The sequence below is a fragment of the Bubalus bubalis genome, chromosome X (assembly GCF_019923935.1).
Source record: "Bubalus bubalis isolate 160015118507 breed Murrah chromosome X, NDDB_SH_1, whole genome shotgun sequence".
In the NCBI taxonomy this organism is placed as follows: domain Eukaryota; kingdom Metazoa; phylum Chordata; class Mammalia; order Artiodactyla; family Bovidae; genus Bubalus; species Bubalus bubalis.
In genome coordinates, this window is record NC_059181.1 from 30,857,958 (window position 1) to 30,883,747 (window position 25,790).

General features: G+C 39.5%; 1 protein-coding gene across 10 annotated transcripts in view; it reads right to left on the reverse strand.

Annotated features, from left to right (window-relative positions):
- Nucleotides 1-25,790, reverse strand: part of DMD (dystrophin) — a 2,402,664-nt gene that overhangs the window by 338,786 nt on the left and 2,038,088 nt on the right. For all 10 annotated transcript variants that reach the window (XM_025277237.3, XM_045164452.1, XM_045164449.1 and 7 more), the window contains one exon: nucleotides 12,997-13,143. In XM_025277237.3, coding sequence (XP_025133022.3) covers nucleotides 12,997-13,143 — 147 coding nt within the window. The remainder of the gene's footprint in view (nucleotides 1-12,996; nucleotides 13,144-25,790) is intronic.

The window sequence follows — 25,790 nt, forward strand, 5'->3', positions numbered from 1 at the left end:
GACTCTGTGCGACCCCATAGACGGCAGCCCACCAGGCTCCCCCGTCCCTGGGATTCTCCAGGCAAGAACACTGGAGTGGGTTGCCATTTCCTTCTCCAGTGCATGAGAGTGAAAAGTGAAAGTGAAGTCGCTCAGTCGTGTCTGACCCTCAGCGACCCCATGGACTGCAGCCTTCCAGGCTCCTCCGTCCATGGGATTTTCCAGGCAAGAGTACTGGAGTGGGTTGCCGTTGCCTTCTTCGCATTAGACGTTAGGGAAATGCAAATTAAAACCACATGAGATACTACTATATATCTATTGAAATGGCTAAACTGTAAAAGATTGACCATATCAAAATTTAGGGAGGATATGAAAGAATTAGAACTCTCATCCACTGCTGGTGTGAATGTAAAATGGTACAGCTGCTTTGGAAAACAGTTGGTCAGTTTCTTAACAGGTTAAACACACACCTACCATATAATCTAGGTGTCTGTCTACTAGGCATTTACTCAAGAAAAATAAAAACGTAAGTCCATTTAAAGACTTGTACATGAATATTCATAGAAGCTTTATCTGTAATAGCCCCAAATTGGAAACAACCCAGAAGTCCACTAAAAGGTGAATGAACAAACAAACTGGAGTATTTTCATATAATGGAATATTACTCAGCCACAGACAGGAAAAAACTAATGATTTGTATAAGACTATGGATGAATCTCAAGATAAATATGCCGGCCAAAAGAAATGAGACCATAAAAGAGCGTATATTGTATATTCTATTTATAGTAAACTAGAAAATGAAAATTTATCTATATTTTCTACAAATTCACTGCAGTATTATTTATAATAGCTGAGACGTGGGAACAACCTAAGGGGCCACTGACAGATGAACAGATAAAGAAAATGTATAATGAAATCTTGTCATTTGTGACAACATGGATGGACCTTGAGGGCATTATGTGTAAGTGAAATCAGTCAGAGAAAGATGGCAGCTGTGTGATCTCACTAACGTGTGAAATCTGAAACAAATAAAACAAAAAATAAATATATAGATACAGAGAAGAGATTGGTGGCTTTCAGAGGTGGGGGTGGGTGGGTGAAAGGGGTCAAAAGGTACAAACTGTCTGTTGTAGAATAAGTTGTCACAGGGATGTAATGTACAGCATGACAACTACAGTTAATACTGTATTGCATATTTGAAAGATGCTAAAAGAGTGTATTTTAGAAGTTCTCATTGCAAGAAAAAAGATTTTGTAACTAGGTATGGTAACGAAAGTTAATTGGACTAACTGTGCTGATCATTTCACAATAGATACAAATATCAAACCATTATGTTGTAGACATAAAATGAGTGTAGTTGTATGTCAGTTACACCTGGCAGCTTAGATGGTAAAGAATTTGCCCTCTATGTGGGAGACCTGAGTTCAATCCCTGGGTTGGGAAGATCCCCTGGAGGAAGACAGGGCAACCCACTCCAGTATTCTTGCCTGGAGAATCCCTGTGGACAGAGGAGCCTGGCGGGCAACAGTTCATGGGGTAGCAAAGAGTTGTACTCGACTGAGCGACTAAGCAGATACACCAAAACTAAAATAAAGTGGGGAAAGGAAGAAAAGCTACTCTCATTTTCCTTCAAAGGTAATTATTAAGTATATTCTATCTCATCAGAGCACATAGATTAGTAATTGTTGATAAAGGTCTAAAAAATGAGTGAACCATGTTCACCACAGAGTGGAAGGATGCACTTTTAATTTTTGATCAGTTATTTTTCTGTTTGGAATTTTTGAAAATTATTTAACTTATTAAGACATGAATACTGTTTCTTCAGAAATAATAGTTTTGTTTCCTAATATACCCCCTGTGGTATAACTATCCACTTGGTTTTCAACTGCATTTTTGTTTAACTTCATGAATTCAGCAACTTAAGAAATATTTTATTGAATGCTTACTATGTAACAGATACTACCTGCCAATTATCAGTAGATATGGTAGTTAGGGCCTCTGCCTTCATGGAGCTGACATTCAAAGTGGTGCAGATAAACTTTTAATAAACATACAGCTATAGATTTTCCTAAGTACTATGAAGCAGGGAAACCGAATGCTGTCTGAGATAATGATAGGAAATCTTTTGATGTGACTTAATTATATATTAACTCTGCAGCCCATTACTTCAAATGATTCTTAGTAATTAAATTTACATACTGGAATTTTTCTATTCTGTTTTTAGTTTGTTAGTTCTAAGCTTCAGGCCATTCAGAATAAAAGCTGCAGATGAATAGCAAAGTCACTTAGCTAACCTGTTTTCATCCTTTAGGTTTCAGCTGGAAGGCCACTTTCTCTGGGAAGTCTTCCTGATCAGCCTTTCCTGCTGCCCACCCTCACCACAACACACAACACACACACACACACACACACACACACACACACACACACACACACAAGGTTAGGTTCTCAGTACATGCCCTACATTTTCTCTTATCACATTCATAACAATTTGTAATTATTATTAATATATGGGAACTTCTAAAATGTCTGTCTTTCCAAGAAACTATAATCCCCATTAGGGCAGAGACTTCTTACTATTTCCATGACCACACCCCTACTATATAGCACAGAGTCTGGCACAGCGTAGGGACTAGAAAAATATTTCTTAAATGGAAACTATGTATTGAATGAAAGTGTATTTCAGCTCACTTCAGGAAGAACTAATGATTAAGTGCTCCTGGTTCTGTGAATGAGATTCTCCTTTTTTGTCTGAGTGATTCCACCTCCATGCTCAACAGGCTAGTCCTGAGATGGTGGTCTGAGATTCACCAACTCATCCTACTTTAAATCTGCATTTCCTAAATTCTTAATGCAGGTGCTTCCCGACAAATTAATAAACATTAGGAGGAAGTTATACTTTCTGCTTCAAGGTTTGGATTGTAAAAGAAGAGGAAATACTGTCATGTCTAACTGTAGAGCAAAGAAGTGGTACTGCATAGATAGTTGTTCTGAGAGACTCCCCAGCCAGGCTGCCTGAGTTCAGATCCTGATTCTCTCACTTACCAGCTGTGTGACCTCAGGCAGGCACCCTAACCTTTTGGTTTCTCAATCTCCTCACTTGTAAAACGAGGATAAAAATAATATCTACCTCAAAGGGTGATTGTGAGGCTTCAAAGCATGAGTGCAATCCATGATTAATTTCAGCAATGCATAACACTGACTAAAATCAATTCTTCTCAAAATCTATAGGGTGCAATGGCACTGGCCCCAAAAGTATGACCTTGTGTCAAAAGAAAACCACCTGCATTTCTAATATTTTCTAATTTATATTTTCCAACCACATCTCTACCTCTGAGATTAATGACTTTATTAATTGAAGGGAGAACTTCCGTCATAATGCTGATGATTTTAAGGACATTACAGAATTGGTAAGAATCGAGAAATTTTAAGATGGCCTATATTAATTTAGAATGCCCTTTGTGGTACTGACCTTTACAAATAGCATTTCTGAATTTCATCAGCCAGCTTCCAGTCCTACTTACAGAGTTGGCTTTAACATGCAGCTTTTCATATGTTCTGAATGGGGGTTATTTCTAGAGGAATGTGGAGGGAAGAAGGAGAGGGGGCGTCTCTCTGGTGGAAATGTGAAAACAGCAGCTCTTTGAATGTTGTGCATGACGTAGCCTGGGAAATGTGAGCAGCTGCTGGCGGAGTGGTGGGGGGAGGTTCACACGCAGCGGGAGACTGGGAAAAGCAAAGATGCAAACCACCGGGGCAAACAAATGCAGAAGAATGGCTGGGGCGAGGTCAGGCTGCAGTGAGCAAAGGGAGGTCAGCCTGGAGGGAGAAGGACACTTGGAAGAAAAATGAAAAACGCAGTGAGAGTTGTGAGCCAAGGGCAAATGTCAGCTGTACACTGAGGGAGAAGGAAAAGAGAATATGAGCATTGGGGCAATTTTAAGTACTCGTCATTATATGTGTATTTCTGGGGAGAAATTAAAGAGATCGAGAAGCTAAGAGAAATACATACTTGCATACGTACATAAAAATGCTGTTTGAACACATCTAACAGGAGCCCAGGCCATCTTTGAAAACAATAATGAAAGAGTTATCTGTATTGCCATAGTAGCTGGCTTCAAAACTAGCAAAAAGTGTTCCTTATGAAAACAAATTAGGAAGTAAGTGGTCCAGAAAGATCAAGCATTCAGGTAACCAAACCAGTATCTTATGATGAGTTGGGTTCACTTTATACTCTCTCTCAACAATGAATATGCCTTGCATCCTCTCTAACTGATAAATATCTCTTTGGCTCCTACTGGCTGCATTCTCATTTTGTACCTCATAAAACTGTTTTGGTCACCCTCCCGACCTCACTCATTTTTCTCCCTATAGTCCTGCACATCCTGGTGGCTTTTGACAAAATAAAGTATGCCTCTGAAAACTAGATTCTTCTTTGGGGTAAGGGAGGATGGACTCTGGAACATCTGGTCTATGTTACTTTCAGGGTTACCTGGGCAACTTCAGTATCATTCCTCTTGACTAAAGTACAATTAGCTGTAAAAACACTGTAAGCCACACTGACTGAGGAAAATGTACATAAGCTTGACACTGCCCTTTGCCCTAAGTATGTTCTAAGGGCTGCGACTAGGCTGGACATTCAGATTTATACATTCTTTTAAATATTTAAAGGACATTGTTCACGTCCTCTTTTTTTTTTTTAAACAAAGATGAGGTTCAGCATAAATGATTGTTCTTTCTTTACCAAAAAGATATTTTCCTTGAACCTAATTGTCCTTTTTGTCATAGGTCAATCTATTCCTAATGTCAACAAATCCTTCTGTGATCTAACCTTTTCTAAAACAAACACATTCTTCTTTTCCCTTTGTTCTTTCCATTTCCTTTATCCTCCACTTAAAAACAAAAAAACAAAAACAAAAACTCCTGCCCACGGGCACATCAAACTTGATGTTCTAGTTGAAATCTTTTTATAGAAGCTACCTACAGTTTAGAATGTGTTTGAGTAACTTTTCCCACAGTATTTTTGGATACTTGCTTTCAGTCTTTCAATCCTGTGGCTCCTTTATTAACTTTCCAAGAATTAGAGGATCCCCACATGGTCGCTGAGAGTCAGACATAACTGGGCAACTTATCTTTCACTTTTCACTGTCATGCATTGGAGAAGGAAATGGCAACCCACTCCAGTGTTCTTGCCTGGAGAATGCCAGGGACGGGGGAGCCTGGTGGGCTGCCATCTATGGGGTCGCACAGAGTCGGACATGATTGAAGCAACTTAGTAGCAGCAGCAGCAGCAGCACATGATTAAAGTACTATTTAATATCTGTTAATTCTGAAAAAGTGATCAGCTGATAAAAATCTGTATGACTTTAATAACACAATTGCAGTTACTAATTTATGAAAAATGCTGGTATATGGGTCAAACCAGTCAGTCCTAAAGGAAATCAACCCTGAATATTCATTGGAAGGGCTGATGCTGAAGCTCCAATACTTTGGCCACATGATACAAAGAGCCAACTCACTGGAAAAGACCCTGATGCCTGGAAAGGTTGAAGGCAGGAGGAGAAGGGGGTGACAGAGGATGGATGGCATCACCAACTCAATGGACATGAGTTTGAGCAAGCTCCAGGAGACAGTGAGGGACAGGGAAGACTGGTGTGCTGCAGTCCATGGGGTCACAAAGAGTCGGACACAACTCAGTGACTGAATAACAATTGGTATATGGGCAAGACAATCGTGTGCTGAAACTACAGATGGTACTTCATGCAAAACTATATTTCCACACCTCTCTATAAAGCTCTGTGACCCACAGTTTGAGGATGAATTTTACAGGTGGTCACAGATCAACAGCATCTCCTGGGAGCTTGACAGAAATGCAGAATCATAGGCTCCAGCCAATACCTACTGAGTTTTGAGGGCTGTTTCAACCAGCTATGCAGGTGACATTTATCCATGCTAGGTTTTGAGAACTACTTTCTAGACCAGTAGTATCCAACAGAAATAGAATGAGAGTTGCATACACTATTTACAATTTTCTAGTAGACACATTAAAAAAGTAAAAAAAAGAAACAAACACTGTCAGGTGTTTTACTTGAAGCTACAGGCTCACTGTGTTCATTTTTAAGAGAAATGCCTAAATTCAAACGATTAAAAATATGTGTGAGATTAATTATATGATATATTTTACTTAACCAAGTACATCAAATATTATCACTTCAGCATATAAAAAATATTAATGAGATCGTTTACATTCTTTTTTTGGTACAAAGTCTTTCAACACACCTCAATTTGGACTGGCTATATTCAAGAGCTCAGTATCCACATGTAGCTATCAGAGTGGAAAGCATAGTTCTAGATCATGTGTCATGAAATACAGTAACTCTAAATTATTTACATTATGTTTATTATATTTATCCATATTCACAGTTTTGGATTTATAAATTCATATGGTGTTACCAGGAATCTACTAAGTTTCCCTTTACCCTCTTCTCTCTGCCTCAAAGATAAGTCAAGTGCTTGGGTCTCCATGTTTCTGTAGCACTGTAACATTCCTCTAATATAGAATTTTCTGAATGACATTATACTTATTTCCCACAGTCTAACCCCACAGTCATATATATATATATATATATATATATATACTGCTACTGCTGCTGCTAAGTTGCTTCAGTTGTGTCTGACTCTGTGTGACCCCATAGACGGCAGCCCACCAGGCTCCCCCGTCCCTGGGATTCTCCAGGCAAGAGCACTGTAGTGGGTTGCCATTTCCTTCTCCAATGCATGAAAATGAAAAAAAAAGTGAAGTCACTCAGTCATGTCTGACTCTTTGTGACCCCATGGACTGCAGCCTACCAGGCTCCTTTGCCCATGAGATTTTCCAGGCAAGAGTACTGGAGTGGGGTGCCATTGCCTTCTCCTGTATGTGTGTGTGTATGTGTATATATATATATGACTTGTGCAAGGTACCATGAGATGTTTTCTATTGGAAAATCCCATGGAGAGAGGAGCCTGGTGGGCTACAGTCCATAGGGTCACAAAGAGTTGAATATGACTGCAGCAACTGAGCACACACACACACACACACACGTGTGTGTGTGTATATATATATATAATTATTTAAAAAACCTTTTAAACTCAGCTGTACTCAGCAAGTGCTTAATATAGATGAACATTTCTTAAAGCATGAGCTCTGGATCAGCAGCATCAGCCTCACTTGGGAGCTAGTTAGAACTGCAGAATCTCAGGCCCCATTCCCGACCTACTGAATCAAAAACTTCCCAAGTGGGGCCCATCCACAGCAGTCACATAGTGATCTGTGTTTTAGTAAGTCTTCTGGTGTCATGAACATTTTAGAATCACTGATGCAGGAAAACATTTCCTTTGAGAATGGCCACAGATGTATCATTTTCTTCTGAGTTCTGTGATATAACCACAAGGAGAATCATTTCTGGTCTTGTTAAAGAAAAAGTCCAGGGAAGGCATGCAAAGCAGATATCAGTAGACCAGCCCTCAGTGAGTAAAAAAAAGTGTTAGTTGCTCAGTCATGTCCAACTCTTTGTGACCCCATAGACTGTAGCCCGCCAGGCTCCTCATTCCATGGGATTCTCCAAGCAAGAATACTGGAGTGGGCTGCCATTTCCTTCTCCAGGGGGTCTTCCCAACCTAGGGATCAAACCTGGGTCTCCTGTATTGTAGGGAGATTCTTTATTGTCTGAGCCACCAGGGAAGCCTTCAGTTGGTAATGGGTCCACATTATTTCTAAGAGGAATCCGCCCAGGTCACCTACACTGCCTACCTAGAAGGGGCTCCATAAAGCACAACATAAAATGATTAGTACAAGATCCTTAAAAAAAAATGATGAAAATGTTCAAAATCCATCAATTCATTTAAAGGATCAAATCATGTGCTCAATAATGAAAAGGACAGATAGAGAGAGAGTGAGAGATAGCCTGCTTCAAAAAGCTCTCCCACCCAAGTAAAGAACATAAACTTCTCTGTTGGAATTTTTAATTTTTTTAATTAAAAATTTTATTTAGCTTTTTTTTAAATGAAGCCATGAAAATATTTCTGTTGCCCAGCTAAATATGGCTCCTTCCACGAATCTTGCTAATCTGATTATGGAGATCAACCTCACAGTCAGAAACTATTGCACAATTTGTAAATAGGAGATCTGAAAAGGTACTACTTTTATAGTATTAGTGTCACAATAGCATATATATATTTTTTGTTTATAAGACGGAGAAAGGGAGGGAGGGTGGGACATTATGGAAGTAATGAAATAAAATATATCTATAAAACTTGGCTTAAGTTGGCACAAGTGGTGAAGAGAGTTTTGGTCATGATGTCCTTGGACCAGATACGACAATGACAATGTTTGCTTGGTACCCAGTAGCTGGTTAATCAGTGCCAACTAAACAAAAGAAGAAGCAAAGAATGAAAGAAGGAAGGGAGTGTATAGAAGATGAGGGTCTAGATCCCCGTGACATCAAGTTACCGCAAAGATGTGAAGATAGAGTACAAAACTGTCCATATGACTTTGGAAAACTTTTAGGAAACCTTTAAAAACATACATAATTCATGATGCTGTCCTTAAACATATTTAAAGAATGTCACACAGAGAAATGTCTTCATATTTAATATTTTTCAAGTGATTACATTTCATACATCCTACAGTCAACAAAGCATTTACTCTTTATATTAAAGTGTATTTTCAGCTCCTGTTGCTATTCATGGGTTTACTCATGAGGGTGAGAAATGGGTAGAACATTCCCTAGTAGTACTTTCTTATAGAATATTCCCGCTCGTACTCTTATAGAATATTCCCTATAGTACTTGTGTTTGGTGACTAAAGAGCACAACTTTGGCACTAAAAGTATGTGCACTGCTTCAAAATTAGAAGGGCTTATCATCAGTTTAATTTTCTTCCCGTTTGGTTTCAATACTCATTTCTCCTGGATCAGATATTAACACTGGTTCCACTTTAAAGGCTAACTCATTAAATTCACTTTTGGTTGCTTTTAGTACCATTGCTGAATTCTAAAGACAATGAGAAATATAATGCTTTATAATTTTATATTTGAAACGACAGGTATGATTTTAAGGGGTACATTGAACTGGGGCTCATTAATCCATTGGTTTGCAAAGGAAGCTTTCAAAGTTAATATTCCTGAGGATCATTTAAAAACGAAGGGAAGCATGGAAAAAAAAGTGAAATATTATGTTGCCCAAAACAGCTCTAAAGTATGACTTTGTTAAGTCCACTGTGAGACAAGGCAACAAAAAGAGTAGGGAGTTGCAGCTCAGATCTGATTTAGATTGTGACTGCCACTTAAAAGCTATGCGACTGTGAATGTGTCACTTACCGTCTCTAAGTCTCAGTTTCCTTACTTGTACAAGGACACAATGATATTATGTAATCATAATACATAATCATTACGTTTTGAGGATTAAGTGAAACAATGTACATGAAAACTTTTTGCTATTACAAGGAATAATGGTTTCCTTTGCAAAAACACATCGTCCAATGGTGTCATAGAAACATCCACACTAACGTGCCCACTCTAAGGGAGAAAGCAGGATTTTATTCCCACAGAGAGTTTCAAATGGGCAAAGCAATGGCTCTATACTTCTATTTGTGGATTCAATATAAATCCAGAACTCCCTGTACATTCTATTTCTATGTACAGATATTCTGTGACTGGATCTTACCCTGCTGTTGATGTTCAGATCTCTATGGTTTATCTGTTTCTAACATTTTGAGAGATATTACATACAGCTAGAAAACCAGCATGACTTTTCTTTAAAGTAAAAATTAATGGCCCATGTAAGAAACCCAGGACAGATTTTCCCAGGTGGCTCGATAAGAATCTGCCTGCCAATGCAAGGGATACGGGTTCGATCCCTGGTCCCAGAAGATTCCACATGCTGCAGAGCAACTAAATCACGAGTGAGCCTGTGTGCCACAATTACTGAATCCCTGGGCTTCCCTGGTGGCTCAGACAGTAAAGAAAATGCCCGCAATGCAGGAGACCTGGCTTCGATCCCTGGGTTGGGAAGATCTCCTGGAGAAGGGAATGGCTACCCACTCCAGCATTCTGGCCTGGAGAATTCCATGGACAGAGAAGCCTGGCAGGCTACAGTCCATGGGGTCGCAAAGAGTTGGTCACGACTGACTGACTTTCACTTTTTTGCATCCCAGAGACTGTGCTCCACAAGAGAAGCCACTGCAATAAGAAGTCTGCACACCACAACTAGAGAGTAGCCCCCATTTGCTGCAACTAGAGAAAAGCCCACACACAGCAAGACACAGTACAGCGTTCCCACCCGGCCCAAAGGTAAACCCAGGATATTCTGATATCAAGTACCTAGAGCCTGGTAGTATGTCATTCCACTTCTTCAATTACACTATTTGCTCAAATGTAAGACTCTTTTTCTTAGACTTATGTCTACCCTCCCACTACCCCAATTCTCCATTCTTGCTTTTTCTTTGAGCAAATCCAGAAGCAAAGATGAACTCTCACTTTTATCATGATTTTCGTTGACTGACATAGCACTGTAAGTGAATGAATTAATGTGATGTCACAATAATGGAGGGCTAACACCCTCCTCCACAGAAGCTGGGTAATCCTTTAGTCTCCCACATATTCTTCTAAATGGACAATGTTCTCGATAGGTTGTTATGAGTTGCTCTTCCAGTAATGGGGATAGAGTTGTTTGATGTGAACCTCATTTCTTGCTTTGTTCCTTTTCTGAATAAGTACTCACATTTATAATATAGCAGAATGGTTAGATTCTGGTCAGATAAAAGAATGGAATCAAGTTGACTCAGCTATGTGCAACTTAAAACCTTGAATTTATCACCTTTCTGCTAGAAAAAACACTTAAGTCTACTCTTAAGGTCACATTAAAAAATAGCAACATGTGGAATGTGCCACAATAAGAGCATATACCACAAACTGAACCATTTACTATGAGAAGGCTGTCTATAAGGGTGTTTGGGGATGAGGGTTTTAAAAGCTAGAATTATACTGATGGAGGAATATAATTCCAGTCAGTCACATTTGTATTATGAAGAGGAAGCAAATCCACTGATTCTAAACTAAATTCCAACATATGTGGATCTCCCCCAGATATGCACATACAGAATCAGGACTGAATGGACTGTGACCTAAGATAAAATGCATTATCTTGTTTTACAAATGTGGAAATAGAAGCTTTGAGAGGTCAAATGGCTTTCCCAAGATAATATGGTCAAATAATAGCTGAGCTTCAGTTTGCAGTTAGGTGTTCTATCATTCACTCCTACAGTTTTTTTTACTACAACACCTATCTTCTTTATGTACATTCCTAGATTTATAACCAAGTCCCTTATTCATTTTAAAGGATGGATAAAATCAAACTGTTACTATTTTCTCATATTTTATATTTAAATAAATAGTACAACTATGATGGATCACTCACACTGATTTTTTTTAAACTTTCTTTCCTATCAGTCATAATATTTTTATCTCATTTGTAAAATTACATGCCATTTTCACAAATTTATATCACATTCTGAAAGCAAATGTGGCATTTAGCTCTCTAAAAGTAATGTTAAGATAATGGTTCAAGAGTACTTGAAAGGAACAAATGCGACCATTGGTTTTCCTTGGACATTTATTACTTTCCTTATTTATGTTTAAAATGAAAAAAATATACTAAGGATAATACTGATAAGACTTTAATAGTATGTAACCACTATGGGGCAAATAGACATAGAAATGCATGTAATCTCTTAACTATATTGTCTGGCTTTAATCAATGCCACTTATAACAATCTATCATACATATATTTCAAGACTATCATCACAACAAAAATTAAATTATATGAGATCTCGAGAGGTCTTGTTTTTATTAAAGATCTAACAATTCTTCAACAGGACTTTCAATCACACTGCTAAATGGACTGCATATAGGAAAAGTAATCTGGTTTATCATTTTTTTTCTTACTAAAACACTGAAAGCAAATATTTTTAAACCCAGTTTCCTCTTTCCTCTCTGTCCCCAGGAGCATACTTTGTGCATCTTATGAAACTGGAAAAAGAGAAGAAACAATTCTTTAATTCTATAATCAAACCAGTTGCAGGGGTGGGAGTTTATTAGTGGTAGCCTTCATGAAGGGAAAGTGTAGACACACCTCTTTCACCATTCCATTGTCTGAGTTCTTACTATGAGCCAGGTACTGTACCAATAACTCTACAACAATTAGTCCCTTTAACATTACAGCAAGTATGCTGGAGATGAGGAAATGGACAAGCAAAGAGGTCAAGTGACTTCAAGTAAGTCTGATTCGAAAACCTGTATGCTATAATAATAACAATTATAACTGCAGTAACACCAAGAACTAGAATTCACAGTGTTTTTTACTATGTAGCTAATACTGTACTAAGCACGTCTCATGTGTTTTGACTTACTCATCCTAACAAAAGACCAATATTTTAGGAACATTTAACATTCCCATTTTCTTCAGGTAAAACACTGAGACACAGAAAAGTTAATTTGCCAAAGGTCCCATAGCCAGTAAGCATGACCTTGCGCACACTTACATTCCCTTTATTTACTATGAAAAACTTTCATGAGTCGGTTTGTGGTAGGATAGCCTTTCTTTAAAAGATTTAGAATGTGTCCTACCATTAACTTTTGTTTTAAGTTAGGATTCCAAAAGGAAAGACATTTTAAGAATCCAAGGTATGATAGTACAAAGTAATGGCATGCCAGTAATTTAGTTCTTAAAGCATGATTCAGTATTATCTTCCATGTTAACTGCAAGATATAGTAAAGTCTAACTTTAAGCCATTTAAAAATTAATATTAATATGCTTAAAATGAAATAATAAATTATTAAATAATACAAAATATCATACACTCACAAACTATCATGAGTATCATATGAAGAAATTACTTGCATTGTTCCTTACAAACAAGCCTTATCTGTATATTGCCTTATTGAGAGAAGAAACTGCAATGTTTATAATGTGCCTACCTGCAGAAGCTTCCATCTGGTGTTCAGGTCTTCCAGAGTGCTGAGATTATATGGTGATAACTGAATGCCCAACGTGGTGAGTTGGCGAGCAAGGTCATTGACGTGGCTTACATTCTCTTTTAGAGGTGCAATTTCTCCTCGAAGTGCCTGTATGAAATAATCAAGGACAAAATGGAAGATGAGACTATTTAAAGCAAAAAAAAAACAAAAACAGACACATGGGAACTACATGGTGTCGTATTCTGTTTGGGATGTCAGTAACATTTGCCCTTTTCTAGTGGTATTATAACAGTGAACATTTGTTAATGGATGGCTAACTAATGTTTGGAGAAGGGAATGGCAACTCACTGCAGTATTCTTGCCTAGAGAATCCCATTGACAGAGGAGCCTGATGGGCTACAGTCCACGGGGTCGCAAAGAATCGGACATGACTTAGCGACTAAACAACTCAACTAATGTCTACTGAGTACTTGTTATGTGCCTAATTCTGTGAGGAGCTCTGTCCAAACATCATCTGATTTTATTCCTACACAATAACCCTATGAGGTTGGTAGTTGGAGAATTATCATTTTACACATAAGAAAAAAAAAATCACAGAGGTTAAACTTTGCCTGAGGCTCCATGGGTCAAAACTGAGGAACCTGGGATACATAATCAGATTTGTCTGCCTCTAGAGTGCACATTCTTAACAATTATATTTAGATCCCTTTCTGAAGAAATTCTGCATTGGCAAAGTAATGGGAAGAATACAATGCTGCTAGATTCTGAATTCTACTCATCTCACAACCAAAAGTGGGGGCTTTTTTTTTTTAACAGTAAAAGATGTACTCAGTCATGAAATATTACATGCATACTTTGTACCAACTATATAAATAAATCGTTTCAATTAGAGATGAGGGTATTTTGTCAAATCCTAAGCCTGAGTTCCTGATCTCCTAGTATTTTAGTCCTTGTAGCAATGACTGAAGAAGGCTCCCATGAGACTTCTCAGCTGTCTCTGGAGCACCAGAGCAGGATTCCATGATGCCATGCATCATGACAATCTGTTGATCAGAAGCAGCCTATGCAAATACTGGGTTGATATGATCATGCATATTCTCTTCTCCATTGAGAGGACATTTATGGATCTTTAACGTGATGCGTGAGGTCCCAATGTTCTAACGAGCAATTTCTAAGGGACAAATTCCCTCACTTAGGAGAATAGTTTGTGTAACAGAATCTCTGTGCACAAGGACAGCATCACTTACTTGGCTATACGTGCCGCTATGATTTGCTTGATCTGAGCAGGTGTTATTTTTCTGGTTCAATATGCTACTGGAGATCAGTAGAGAAATAACTTCAGAAAGAATGAAGGGAGGAACCAAAATAAAAACAACACCCAGGTGTGGATGTGACTGGTGATAGAAGCAAGGTCTGATGCTGTAAAGAGCAATATTGCATAGGAACCTGGAATGTTAGGTCTATGAATCAAGGCAAATTGGAAGTGGTCAAACAGGAGATGGCAAGAGTGAACATCGACATTCTAGGAATCAGCGAACTAAGATGGACTAGAATGGTGAATTTAACTCAGATGACCATTATATCTACTACTGTGGCGATAAATCCCTTAGAAGAAATGGGGTAGCCATCATAGTCAACAGAAGAGTCTGAAATGCAGTACTTGGATGCAATCTCCAAAATGACAGAATGATCTCTGTTCATTTCCAAGGCAAACCATTCAATATCACGGTAATCCAAGTTTATGCCCCAACCAGTAATGCTGAAGAAGCTGAACGGTTCTATGAAGACCCACAAGGCCTTTTAGAACTAACACCCCAAAAAGATGTCCTTCTCATTATAAGGGACTGGAATGCAAAAGTAGGAAGTCAAGAAACACCTGGCTAAGTCACTTCAGTCGTTTCCGACTCTGTGTAACCCAATAGACTGCAGCCCACCAGGCTCCCCCATCCCTGAGATTCTCCAGGCAAGAACACTGGAGTGGTTTGCCATTTCCTTCTCCAATACATGAGAGTGAAAAGTGAAAGTGAAGTCACTCAGTCGTGTCTGACTCTTAGTGACCTCATGGACTGCAGCCCACCAGGCTCCTCTGTCCATGGGATTTTCCAGGCAAGAGTACTGGAGTGGGGTGCCATTGCTTTCTCCAAAACACCTGGAGTAACAGGCAAATTTGGCCTTGGAGTACAGAATGAAGCAGGGCAAAGGCTAACAGAGTTTTGCCAAGAGAATGCACTGGCCATAGCAAACATCCTCTTCCAGCAACACAAGAGAAGACTCTACACATGGAAAACACCAGATGGTAAACACCGAAATCAGATTGATTATATTCTTTGCAGCCAAAGATGGAGAAGCTCTATACAGTCAGGAAAAACAAGACCGGGAGCTGACTGGAGAAGCTCTATACAGTCAGGAAAAACAAGACCGGGAGCTGACTGTGGCTCAGATCATGAACTCCTTATTGCTAGATTCAGACTTAAATTGAAAAAAAGTGGAGAAAACCACTAGACCATTCAGGTATGACCTAAATCAAATCCCTTATGATTATACAGTGGAAGTGAGAAATAGATTTAAGGGACTAGATCTGATAGACAGAGTGCCTGATGAACTATGGACAGAGGTTCGTGACATTGTACAGGAGACAGGAATCAAGACCATCCCCAAGTAAAAGACATTAAAAAAAAGCAAAATGGCTGTCTGAGGAGGCCTTACAAATAGCTGTGAAAAGAAGAGAAGTGAAAAGCGAAATAGAACAGGAACAATATTCCCATTTGAATGCAGAATTCCAAAGAATAGCAAGGAGAGATAAGAAAGCCTTCCTTGGTGATCAATGCAAAGAAATAGAGGAAAACAACAGAATGGGAAAAACTAGATCTCTTCAAGTAAATTAGAGATACCAAGGGAACATTTCATGCAAAGATGGGCTCAATAATGGACAGAAATGGTATGGACCTAACAGAAGCAGAAGATATTAAGAAGAGACGGCAAGAATACACAGAACTGTACAAAAAAGATCTTCATGACCCAGATAATCACAATGGTATGATCACTCACCTAGAGCCAGACGTCCTGGAATGTGAAGTCAAATGGGCCTTAGGAAGCATCACTACGAACAAAGGAAGTGGAGGTGATGGAATTCCAGTTGAGTTATTTCAAATTCTAAAAGATGATGCTGTGAAAGTGCACTCAATATGCCAGCAAATTTGGAAAACTCAGCAGTGGCCACAGGACTGGAAAAGGTCAGTTTTCATTCCAATCCCAAAGAAAGGCAATGCCAAAGAATGCTCAAACGACCACACAACTGCACTCATCTCACATGCTACTAAAGTAATGCTCAAAATTCTCCAAGCCAGGCTTCAGCAATATGTGAACCATGAACTTCCTGATGTTCAAGCTGGTTTTAGAAAAGGCAGAGGAACCAGAGACCAAATTGCCAACATCCACTGGATCATGGGAAAAACAGAGAGGTCCAGAAAAACATCTATTTCTGCTTTATTGACTATGCCAAAGCCTTTGACTGTGTGGGTCACAATAAACTGTGGAAAATTCTGAAAGAGATGGAAATACCAGACCACCTGACCTGCCTCTTGAGAAACCTGTATGCAGGTCAGGAAGCAACAGTTAGAACTGGACATGGAACAACAGACTGGTTCCAAATAGGAAAAGGAGTACATCAAGGCTGTATATTGTCACCCTGCTTATTTAATTTATATGCAGTACATCATGAGAAACACTGGGCTGGATGAAGCACAAGCTGGAATCAAGATTGCCGGGAGAAATATCAATAACCTCAGATATGCAGATAACATCACCCTTATGGCAGAAAGTGAAGAAGAACTAAAGAGCCTCTTGATGAAAGTGAAGGAGGAGAGTGAAAAAGTTGGCTTAAAGCTCAACATTCAGAAAACTAAGATCATGGCATCTGGTCCCATCACTTCATTGCAAATAGATTAGGAAACAGTGGAAACAGTGGCTGAGTTTATTTTGGGGGGGCACTAAAATTTCTGCAGATGGTGACTGCAGCCATGAAATTGAAAGACGCTTACTCCTTGGAAGGAAAGTAATGACCAACCTAGACAGCATATTAAAAAGCAGAGACATTTCTTTGTCAACAAAGGTCTGTCTAGTCAAGGATATGGTTTTTCCAGTAGTCATGTATGGATGTGAGAGTTGGACTATAAAGAAAGCTGAATGCCGAAAAATTGATGCTTTTGAACTGTGGTGTTGGAGAAGACTCTTGAGAGTCCCTTGGACTGCAAGGAGATCCAACCAGTCCATCCTAAAGGAGATCAGTCCTGGGTGTTTATTGGAAGGACTGACATTGAAGCTGAAACTCCAATACTTTGGCCACCTGATGCGAAGAGCTGACTCATTGGAAAAGACCCTGATGCTGGGAAAGATTGAGGGCAGGAGGAGAAGGGGATGACAGAGGATGAGATGGTTGGATGGCATCACCGAATCAATGGACATGAGTTTGGTGATGGACAGGGAGGCCTGGCGTGTTGAGGTTCATGGGGTCACAAAGAGTCGGACACGACTGAGCGTCTGCACTGAACTGAATGTCGATAAAAGCACTGTTTACACAGACTTCATCTAAAACCTTCCAGTTCCTTCTGACTCCAAATGGAAGGAACCAGTGTGTACGTTCTAAATAAGAATGGGATTATCCAAATCCAAGTTCCTGTCTCATCACTAAAATGTGGCATTGTATGGAACCTAAGACCCTTAAATAATTCATAGATAATATGATATTTTGACACATCACTCTGTTGAACTTTCAGTTTTTGAAAAGTGGCCATTAAAAATATTATATTAAAGAATCATGGGGTTCCTTCTGGGAATGACAAAAGCATTCTGGAGTTAAGACAGTGGTGACGGTGGCATGGCTTTGTGAATAGACTATACACCACCGAATCACATACTTTAAAACTATGAATTTTATGGTATGTGAATTATATATAAAAAAATACAAAGAGAAATGGACAGAAACCTGTCTGACTGACCATGTAGATACAAAAATTATATCTGATATTTTCATCTTTATTTAATTTCACATCAGTGGAATATCATAGGAATCATTCTGAAACGAAGACAGTTGTTATAGGAATTGATAGCAAATATTATTCTATTTTCTCATAAATACATACATAAAAGGATCACAATAAATGCCCATGGAGAGAGGCAGTTAAACTCCATAAATATGAATTCATATCTCTAAAAAGAAGTGATTCATAATCACTTTGCTTGGCGTAATAGAAAGGTTAGAAATCAGATTTCTTAAATGTCAGCGGGGAAACCTGGACAAAGACAATGTTAATAAAAATGGAGCCATTGTCTTCTGGATAATAACATGCATTTCTAGTAACCACAAGTAAATATCACTTGAGTGGGAATCATAAAGAGGAATCATTGCACAGATGGCAGGAGAGCCAGGCAGAATCTGACAACAGTGCAGATTAACCCCATACACTCATCACTGCCTTCACTAGTGTGGCTCTTGGTCCCTGAGTTCAGCATCCACCTCACTTCAGTCATATCTAGATTTCAGCTCCCCTTGGATTACATGATGCACATGGCCAAGGGTCTCTATTAGTGTATTTTGATTTTCAGTTTCTTCCTCAAAGTCCTGAACACAGATTTTCTTTTAATTGAAAGATAATTGCTTTAAAATGTTGCGTTAGTTTCTGCTATAGAACAACGTGAATCAGCTATAAGTATACATATATCCCCTCCTTCCTGAGCCTCCCTCGCATCCCCACATCCCACTCCTCCAGGTCATCACAGAGTGCTGAGCTGAGCTCCCTGCGCTGTATAGCAGCTTCCCACTAGCTATTTTATGCATGGTAGTGTATATAAGTCAATGCTACTTTCCCAATTCATCCCACTCTCTCCCCTGCTGTGGACACAGATTTTTAATCCTGCATCAGTATTCTGGAGGACAAAAGAGATTTTAAAAAATAAGTTTCAATGTTCATAATTAATCACAACACACTCTCTCCTTTCCCCTCTATTTTCCTTCTCTCCCCAAAACCCCTGTCCCCTCACTCACACACACACAGAGTCATGGGATCATGGCTTCTTTTTTGTTTCTTCTGCTTGTATCATCCAACTGTAGCAGAAGTTCCCTTAACTGATCTCCATTTAAGACTCATCAGATTAGCCAGAGTTTTTATTGTCTGAGAAATATACTGACTGGGGCCGCTAACAGTCACTAAGTAAAATGTTAAGATGTATGTGTCATAAGTATGGCGTTCAGCTCTCATTAGTTGACTTGTCAATGTGTGTATATTCTCAAACCTGCTTTTGCCAATTAGTATTGCAGTTACATAATTTAATGAAAGATTTCCTAAACCAAAGAACTAGAATCCTAAAAAGAAAGTAAGTTATTATTCCTATAAAAAATAAGGTTAAATATTCTGGAAAGTTGCTTTAAAAAAAGAAAAAGAAGTATTACTGAATTGGGTGCCAACTAGGCAACTGTAAGAGATTAGGAAACCCATATGAAAAGGTTAGAAGGATTCCAAAGTACTTAGAATGCTTCCCATGTTTCCCAATGGATTCTGTCTGCATTAAGGAAACCTGCACTGGAAATCAGAGTCTGTAGTATCAGTGTAATTCATGGCAAACCCTAATCAGGGAACCTACACTCGAAGTAAAATTCCTTCACACAGCATTAAAATATTAGTGACTATTTTACACAAAATAAAATTTTTACTGACTTTTTCAATTAACTGTTGAACTCCAGGTCCTAACTGAATTGGAATAGAGAGCATTTATTTTAAATGTTGACTACTACGACTTTACTACCACTGCTACTGCTACTACTATTATTATTAAAGGGGAAAAGCCATATGTTCTGTTTAATATGAATGCCTAAGTCTTTGTTAAGATAAATGGAAGCTTTGATTAGGGGGACGTTTGTTGCTAAAGAGGTAATTTGGTGCAAAGGTTCACTTTGGGAAGATAATCATGGTAGGCTTGATCAGAATGATGAACTTCAGCCAGCTAGAAGTCATGGTGAGGGTGCTGAGCACATGACAATGGAGGAAAGGAGACAGATGACGGTAGAAAAGAAGACGAGAAAAAGAAGGCACGAGAGTGTCTAAGACAGTCTTCACCTTAACATGTGACCTGGCTTCTAGTGGCAGCTCCATACCACCTGAGGACGGCTCACTGATGTACATAACAAGAAGCATGGCCCCTAAACACTGAGTCACAGGACATGTTATGCATAGAGTGAACACGGGGGACTTCCCTGATGGCCCAGTGGTTAAGACTCCAGCATGCAATGCAGGGGACACAATTCTATCCCTAAGCCTGTGCACCACAACTAATGATGCTGCATGCCCTGGGCCATAACTTGAGAGTTCGTGCGCTGCAACAAAGATCCCACATGACCCAACTAAGACTCGACACTGCCAAATAAATTAAAAAAAAAAAAAAAAGAGTGAATACAGGTACAATTCATTTAAGTAACATAGAATTTGATTGTATTTCAAATATTAGCACTTTTAATATTGCTGATATTATTAATATACCTAGACATTCATGTTTACATTATTAAACACTAAACACAAAACACCCAAAAAAGTACAGTCTACTCTGAACAATATGATGTGCTATTTCAGTACCATCAGAATTTCATTAGATCGTATTCTAGTTTGGAAGCAGTAACTGAGAAAACATTCAAGGAAGCCATTATACTCTGGGTTTTCTTTGAAACATTTAAACATCTGGAATATGCTCGCCATGAAAGAGCGAACCAAGTCTAATTTTATTGTGACTAGTTTCATGCAGGCAGAATTTTCACTTCATTAAATGCTGTCTGATTATAGATATAAATGTACTGATTTAGAATGATATATAAGTTTGATATGCCAAGTTTTTTCTTTTTTATGACATTTAATTGCTTGTAAGAACTTTGCTTATCTTTATGTAAAGATTTGTTCAAATATAGATTTAGCAGCTCAGTCGACAACCACTTTGCAACAAAACAAAGGCATTGTCTTCTAACTAGAGAACATTTTTGAGGGAGTAATTTTTTTAATGACTTAATAGGTATGGACTATTCTGGAAGGCATAGAAGGTCAATTTGGAGCAATGAAAAAGGTAAGTTGAGGTACTTTGACTTTGGGGACCTCTATTTCTTCTGTGAAGTAGGAAGCAACTGACCTGGTATATAATCAGTGTGCAATGAACATTCATTGAATGAAAACATGAGTGAAGGGTAAGTGGGAACATTGAAATTAGTTGTGCGAGAGAATACGAGAGGGAGGTGAACAAACAAATGTAGGGAGGTTGCCAGACAGTGTTGAGGGCTCACTTGAGGAAGAAGACAACAACTTTTTAGCAGAACCCATCTGCCCAATTTTCTCTTTCTCCAACAGCATTCCAGGCAAATGTGGAAGAAACAGTTGATCCAGGTTTGGGGTTTTGTCAGATGGTTGTGGCACAAATGCTCAGGGATATGAGAGTTTAAATTTTAGCAGGAATGTGACTGCAAAATGCAACTAAAGGGGATTTGGAGGGAAGTGAAGCAAGATGAGGCTTGTAGATGGAGAGAATGTAGAGGGCTTAATGGTGGACATCAAGACCATCCAAGAAAGGTGGCAGTTAGATGAAATGCATAAGCAGGCAAGAAGGAGAGGAGACTGAAATGCTAGAATTAGAGTTTATAATTCTATTTCATTATATTACATAAATTCTATAATTTCTTATATAATTTATTTTATATAATTAATTATAATTCTATTTAAGAATTTATAAATTGTGACATGATATACATTTCACAGTTACATACACACACACACAGAGACACACACACACACACACACACATACTGTTCTCTTTATATATTAATGGTACTCCTGAGAATGAAACACTTCCCTTCTTAATGATATTAAACACTATTCCTGAAATCTTAACCTACTGCTTCATAGAGGTCCTATCTCACCAGGAATTCAAGAATAGAATGATCTGACAATGAAGTATCATTCTAGGGCTACATACACTGGGCAGAGAAATTTACATCAAAAATACTATCTAAGAAGCAAAGTAGGGGCCAGCTGCCTTTCCCTCTACAATGAAACCTTACTGAACAAACTGTGAACCAAAAGCCCAAGAAATAGCCTGAAAAGAGTGTTAGCACAAGTCCCAGGACTCTTCATGCTGGTTTAGTAGCTGAGGGGGAGGAAATGGAAATCATGACCTCCAGATCCAGGTCTTTGGTCCTGGTGTTGAGACTCCAACATGTGGCTTAGGGAAGGCCTCATGGAACCCAGTTACTCAGAGTTAGGGGTAGGTACAGCCTGGCTGTGTTTTGCAGCTTCTGCATTTCTGGATGGGTTTATCATCCTGATGGGAGTGAATAGCCACCACTGGAACCTAAAGAGCCAAGGACCATATCCTGCTTTGCCCAGAAGTAGAAAGGCCTGGAGCCTCTTAAATACCTGGGGGGAATGTGGTAGGACCCATCCTAACAAGTACCACTAAGTAGCAAATTCTCACCTTCTCTGCAGAGGTTGTCTTCAATTAAAAATACACTAGAGGGGCTCTGCGGGCGGTGGCAAATCTGGCCCAGTATGTAAAGTTGGCGGTGCCTGATGGTGCCTCTGATACGAAGCTGGGTGGGGTAGAGAGTAGAGGGCGGTAGTTGTGGCAGGTGGGAGAAGGAGGAGGCAGTGGTGAATCTCTTATAAATGACTCCAAAGCAGGACCTGGAGGCTAATTTCCAGGAGGATAACAGTCATTCATGACCAAGAAGGAAAGACCTGAGACATGGAATGAACGATTGCAGCCCTTCAGTGTGAGTCAGTGGGCCCTGAGAAAGGGGAATGCCTGCTACCTGACCTTAATTTGACTACAGCCACTCCAACCACTCCCCATGGTGAACCTAGAGGAAACTGAGAATGCAGGATTACAGGCCCCAGTTATCTAAGATGCCTTGTGACCTGCAACCAGAGGATTATACATTCTGAAAAAGACATAATCAAAGGACTATCTCCAACCTGGACAGGACCTTTATCAGATGACACAGATTCACATCAAGATAAAGCTGATGTGCAAAGAAAACCCATGCCCCCAAAGAGATTACAGCCACTCCTCCATACAGATCCAGTGGGAATAACCACAAAAGTCACCTTGGGGCCCCTTAATAGAACAGGGTGAGAGCTCCACGACCCCAACTAGGTAGGGTCTATGAGTCCTGTGTCAGCATTGAAGAAGTTACAGAAGACTGACCATCTGTCCCTCATCACCCCAATAAAGATTTCTTGGGGTTCACATCTCAAGGAAAATTTGAAGTAAGAGATAGATGGTCCCTGGGCTGAACAGCTGGTGATTTTCAAACAGAGCAAAACTGAAGTTTGTCCTCAGCCAGACAAGAATGATGTATTTCCTTTCCTCCACTGTTGCTGCTGCTGCTAAGTTGCTTCAGTCGTGTCCGACTCTGTGCGACCCCATAGATGGCAGCCCACCAGGCTTCCCTGTCCCTGGGATTCTCCAGGCAAGAACACCGGAGTGGGTTGCCATTTCCTTCTCCAATGCATGAAAGTGAAAAGTGAAAGTAAAGTCGCTCGGTTGTGTCCAACTTTTAGCGACCCCATGGACTGCGGCCTACCAGGCTCCTCCACCCATGGGATTTTCCAGGAAGGAGTACTGGAGTGGGTTGTCATTGCCTTCTCCGCCTCCATTGTTAGGAGGGAATAAACTGACAGGGGAATTGTTGCAGTGAAAAGGGAAAAAGAGGAATGAGTTTTTCTTTTTCACTTCTCTGAGAGCAAAGAAGATAAAGAAGAACAGTGAGCATGCCTGAACATTCCTAGTTTATTTTACTTTAACTGCTCCTGATTCCGAATGTCTGTAACTAATTTTGCTTTTCTGCCCCCTAACTCTGCAGGAGCTACACTTCACTTGACTCTATGCTAAATACATCCCCTACCTGATATTTACCTGTACAACAGCCTTCCCCTTGTAGTTACATGTCAGAAAGGAGGCCTCAGAGCCACCAGACTGCCAGACGCAGTTACTGGGTTACTGATGCCAGTTTATGACTGTCTTTGAAATGATGCAAGAGGAAGAAATCAAGATCCTATCACCTTTGTTTCCTCATCACTGACTCCTGACTGCTCCTGACTGTGAACACCTGCATTAGGGACACAGTTCTTGAGGCAGGAGCATACTGTGTTCCCCTCTCCACTACCTGAGAATAAAAGCCACCATTCTAATTCTTCAAAAAAAAAAAAAAAAACCAAAAAACCACACACTAGTAAGGGCTTCCCTGATAGCTCAGTTGGTAAACAATCCTCCTGCAATGCAGCAGACTCTGGTTCGATTCCTGGGATGGGAAGATCTGCTGAAGAATGAATAGGCTACCCACTCCAGTATTCTTGGGCTTCCCTTGTGGCTCAGCTAGTAAAGAATCTACCTGCAATGCAGGAAACCTGGGTTCGATCCTTGGGTTGGGAAGATCCCCTTGAGAAGGGAAAGGCTATCCACTCCAGTATTCTGGCCTGGAGAATTCCATGGACTGTATAGTCCATGTGGTTGCAAAGAGTTGGACACGACTGAGCAACTTTCACTTTCACATAGACTTTGGTGACCTGATGCAAAGAGCCAACTCATTGGAAAAGACCTCAGTACCGGGAAAGATTGAAGGCAGGAGAAGAAGGGGGTGACAGAAGATGAGATGGTTGGACGGCATCACTGACGCAATGGACAGGAGTTTGAGCAAACTCTGGGAGCTGGTGAAGGACAGGGAAGCCTGGCATGCTGAAGTCCATGGGGGTCACAAAGAGTCAGACATGACTGAGCAACTCAACAACAACTACATAGACTAACTTCATCCAGTTGCCCAACCTCCTTTTACCCTTGGACTTTGGGCAGGAGATACTTTTTTGCTTTGGCAAGAGACTGCTGATGTGAATTCTCATTACTAACACCACTAGCTATTCCATCGATTTTCAACAAAACCGAGACATATCACCCTTTCTGTAAGTTCTGCCAAATACGAAGGGACTATGTGGAGCTGAGACACAGGGGCTAGTCTAGTCTGCAGACTGAAGGAGACTTCCCTCTGCTATTAGGATCACTTTTGCCTCTGGTAGAGACATTCTTGACAGTAAAGTATGCCACTGAAATATGTATTCTTTTTAATAGAGATTCAACTGCATTGCATTCCAGCATCAATTTTTATTGTGGCAGCCCAAGGGCAAAGCATTATGCTGTTTTTTTTTTTTTTTTCATTGTCTTCCTTGCTTTCCATTTTCAGGGCAATTCTTGTACGTGTTCATATTTGGACATGATCACTTTGGATGAGCAAAGTGTAGATGTAGCATAATCAGGATGACTTGGGGTAGTTAAATTAAAAAAAAAATGATTTTAGGGAAACAATCTGAAGTTTGTAGGGATGAAAAAATCTGGTGTTTTTATTTTCCGAGCAATTATCAGTTATATTTTAACTATGGTTTCCCCCCAGAGTCACCACCCTTCCAAACTCATGGCACTAAAAGAATAGTAAATGACTGCTCCATTTTTTGCCCATACAGAATCATCATGTTTTTCTGAAAAATGATCTCTAGTTTCTCTTTGTATTACTGGAAAAGAGTGTGCACCCAAACATGAAATTCTTTTTTAAAAAAAACATTTCTTCATTTGCAGCCATCATAATTCTTCATCTTTCAGGACACGGCTTCACTATGAAACTTATAACTCCAATACTCTCAAAGGCTGAATTATAGCTTAACCACACTAACAGTGTCTGTCTTCTTTCTTTTATATGTATGTTCATTTTGTCCTCACAA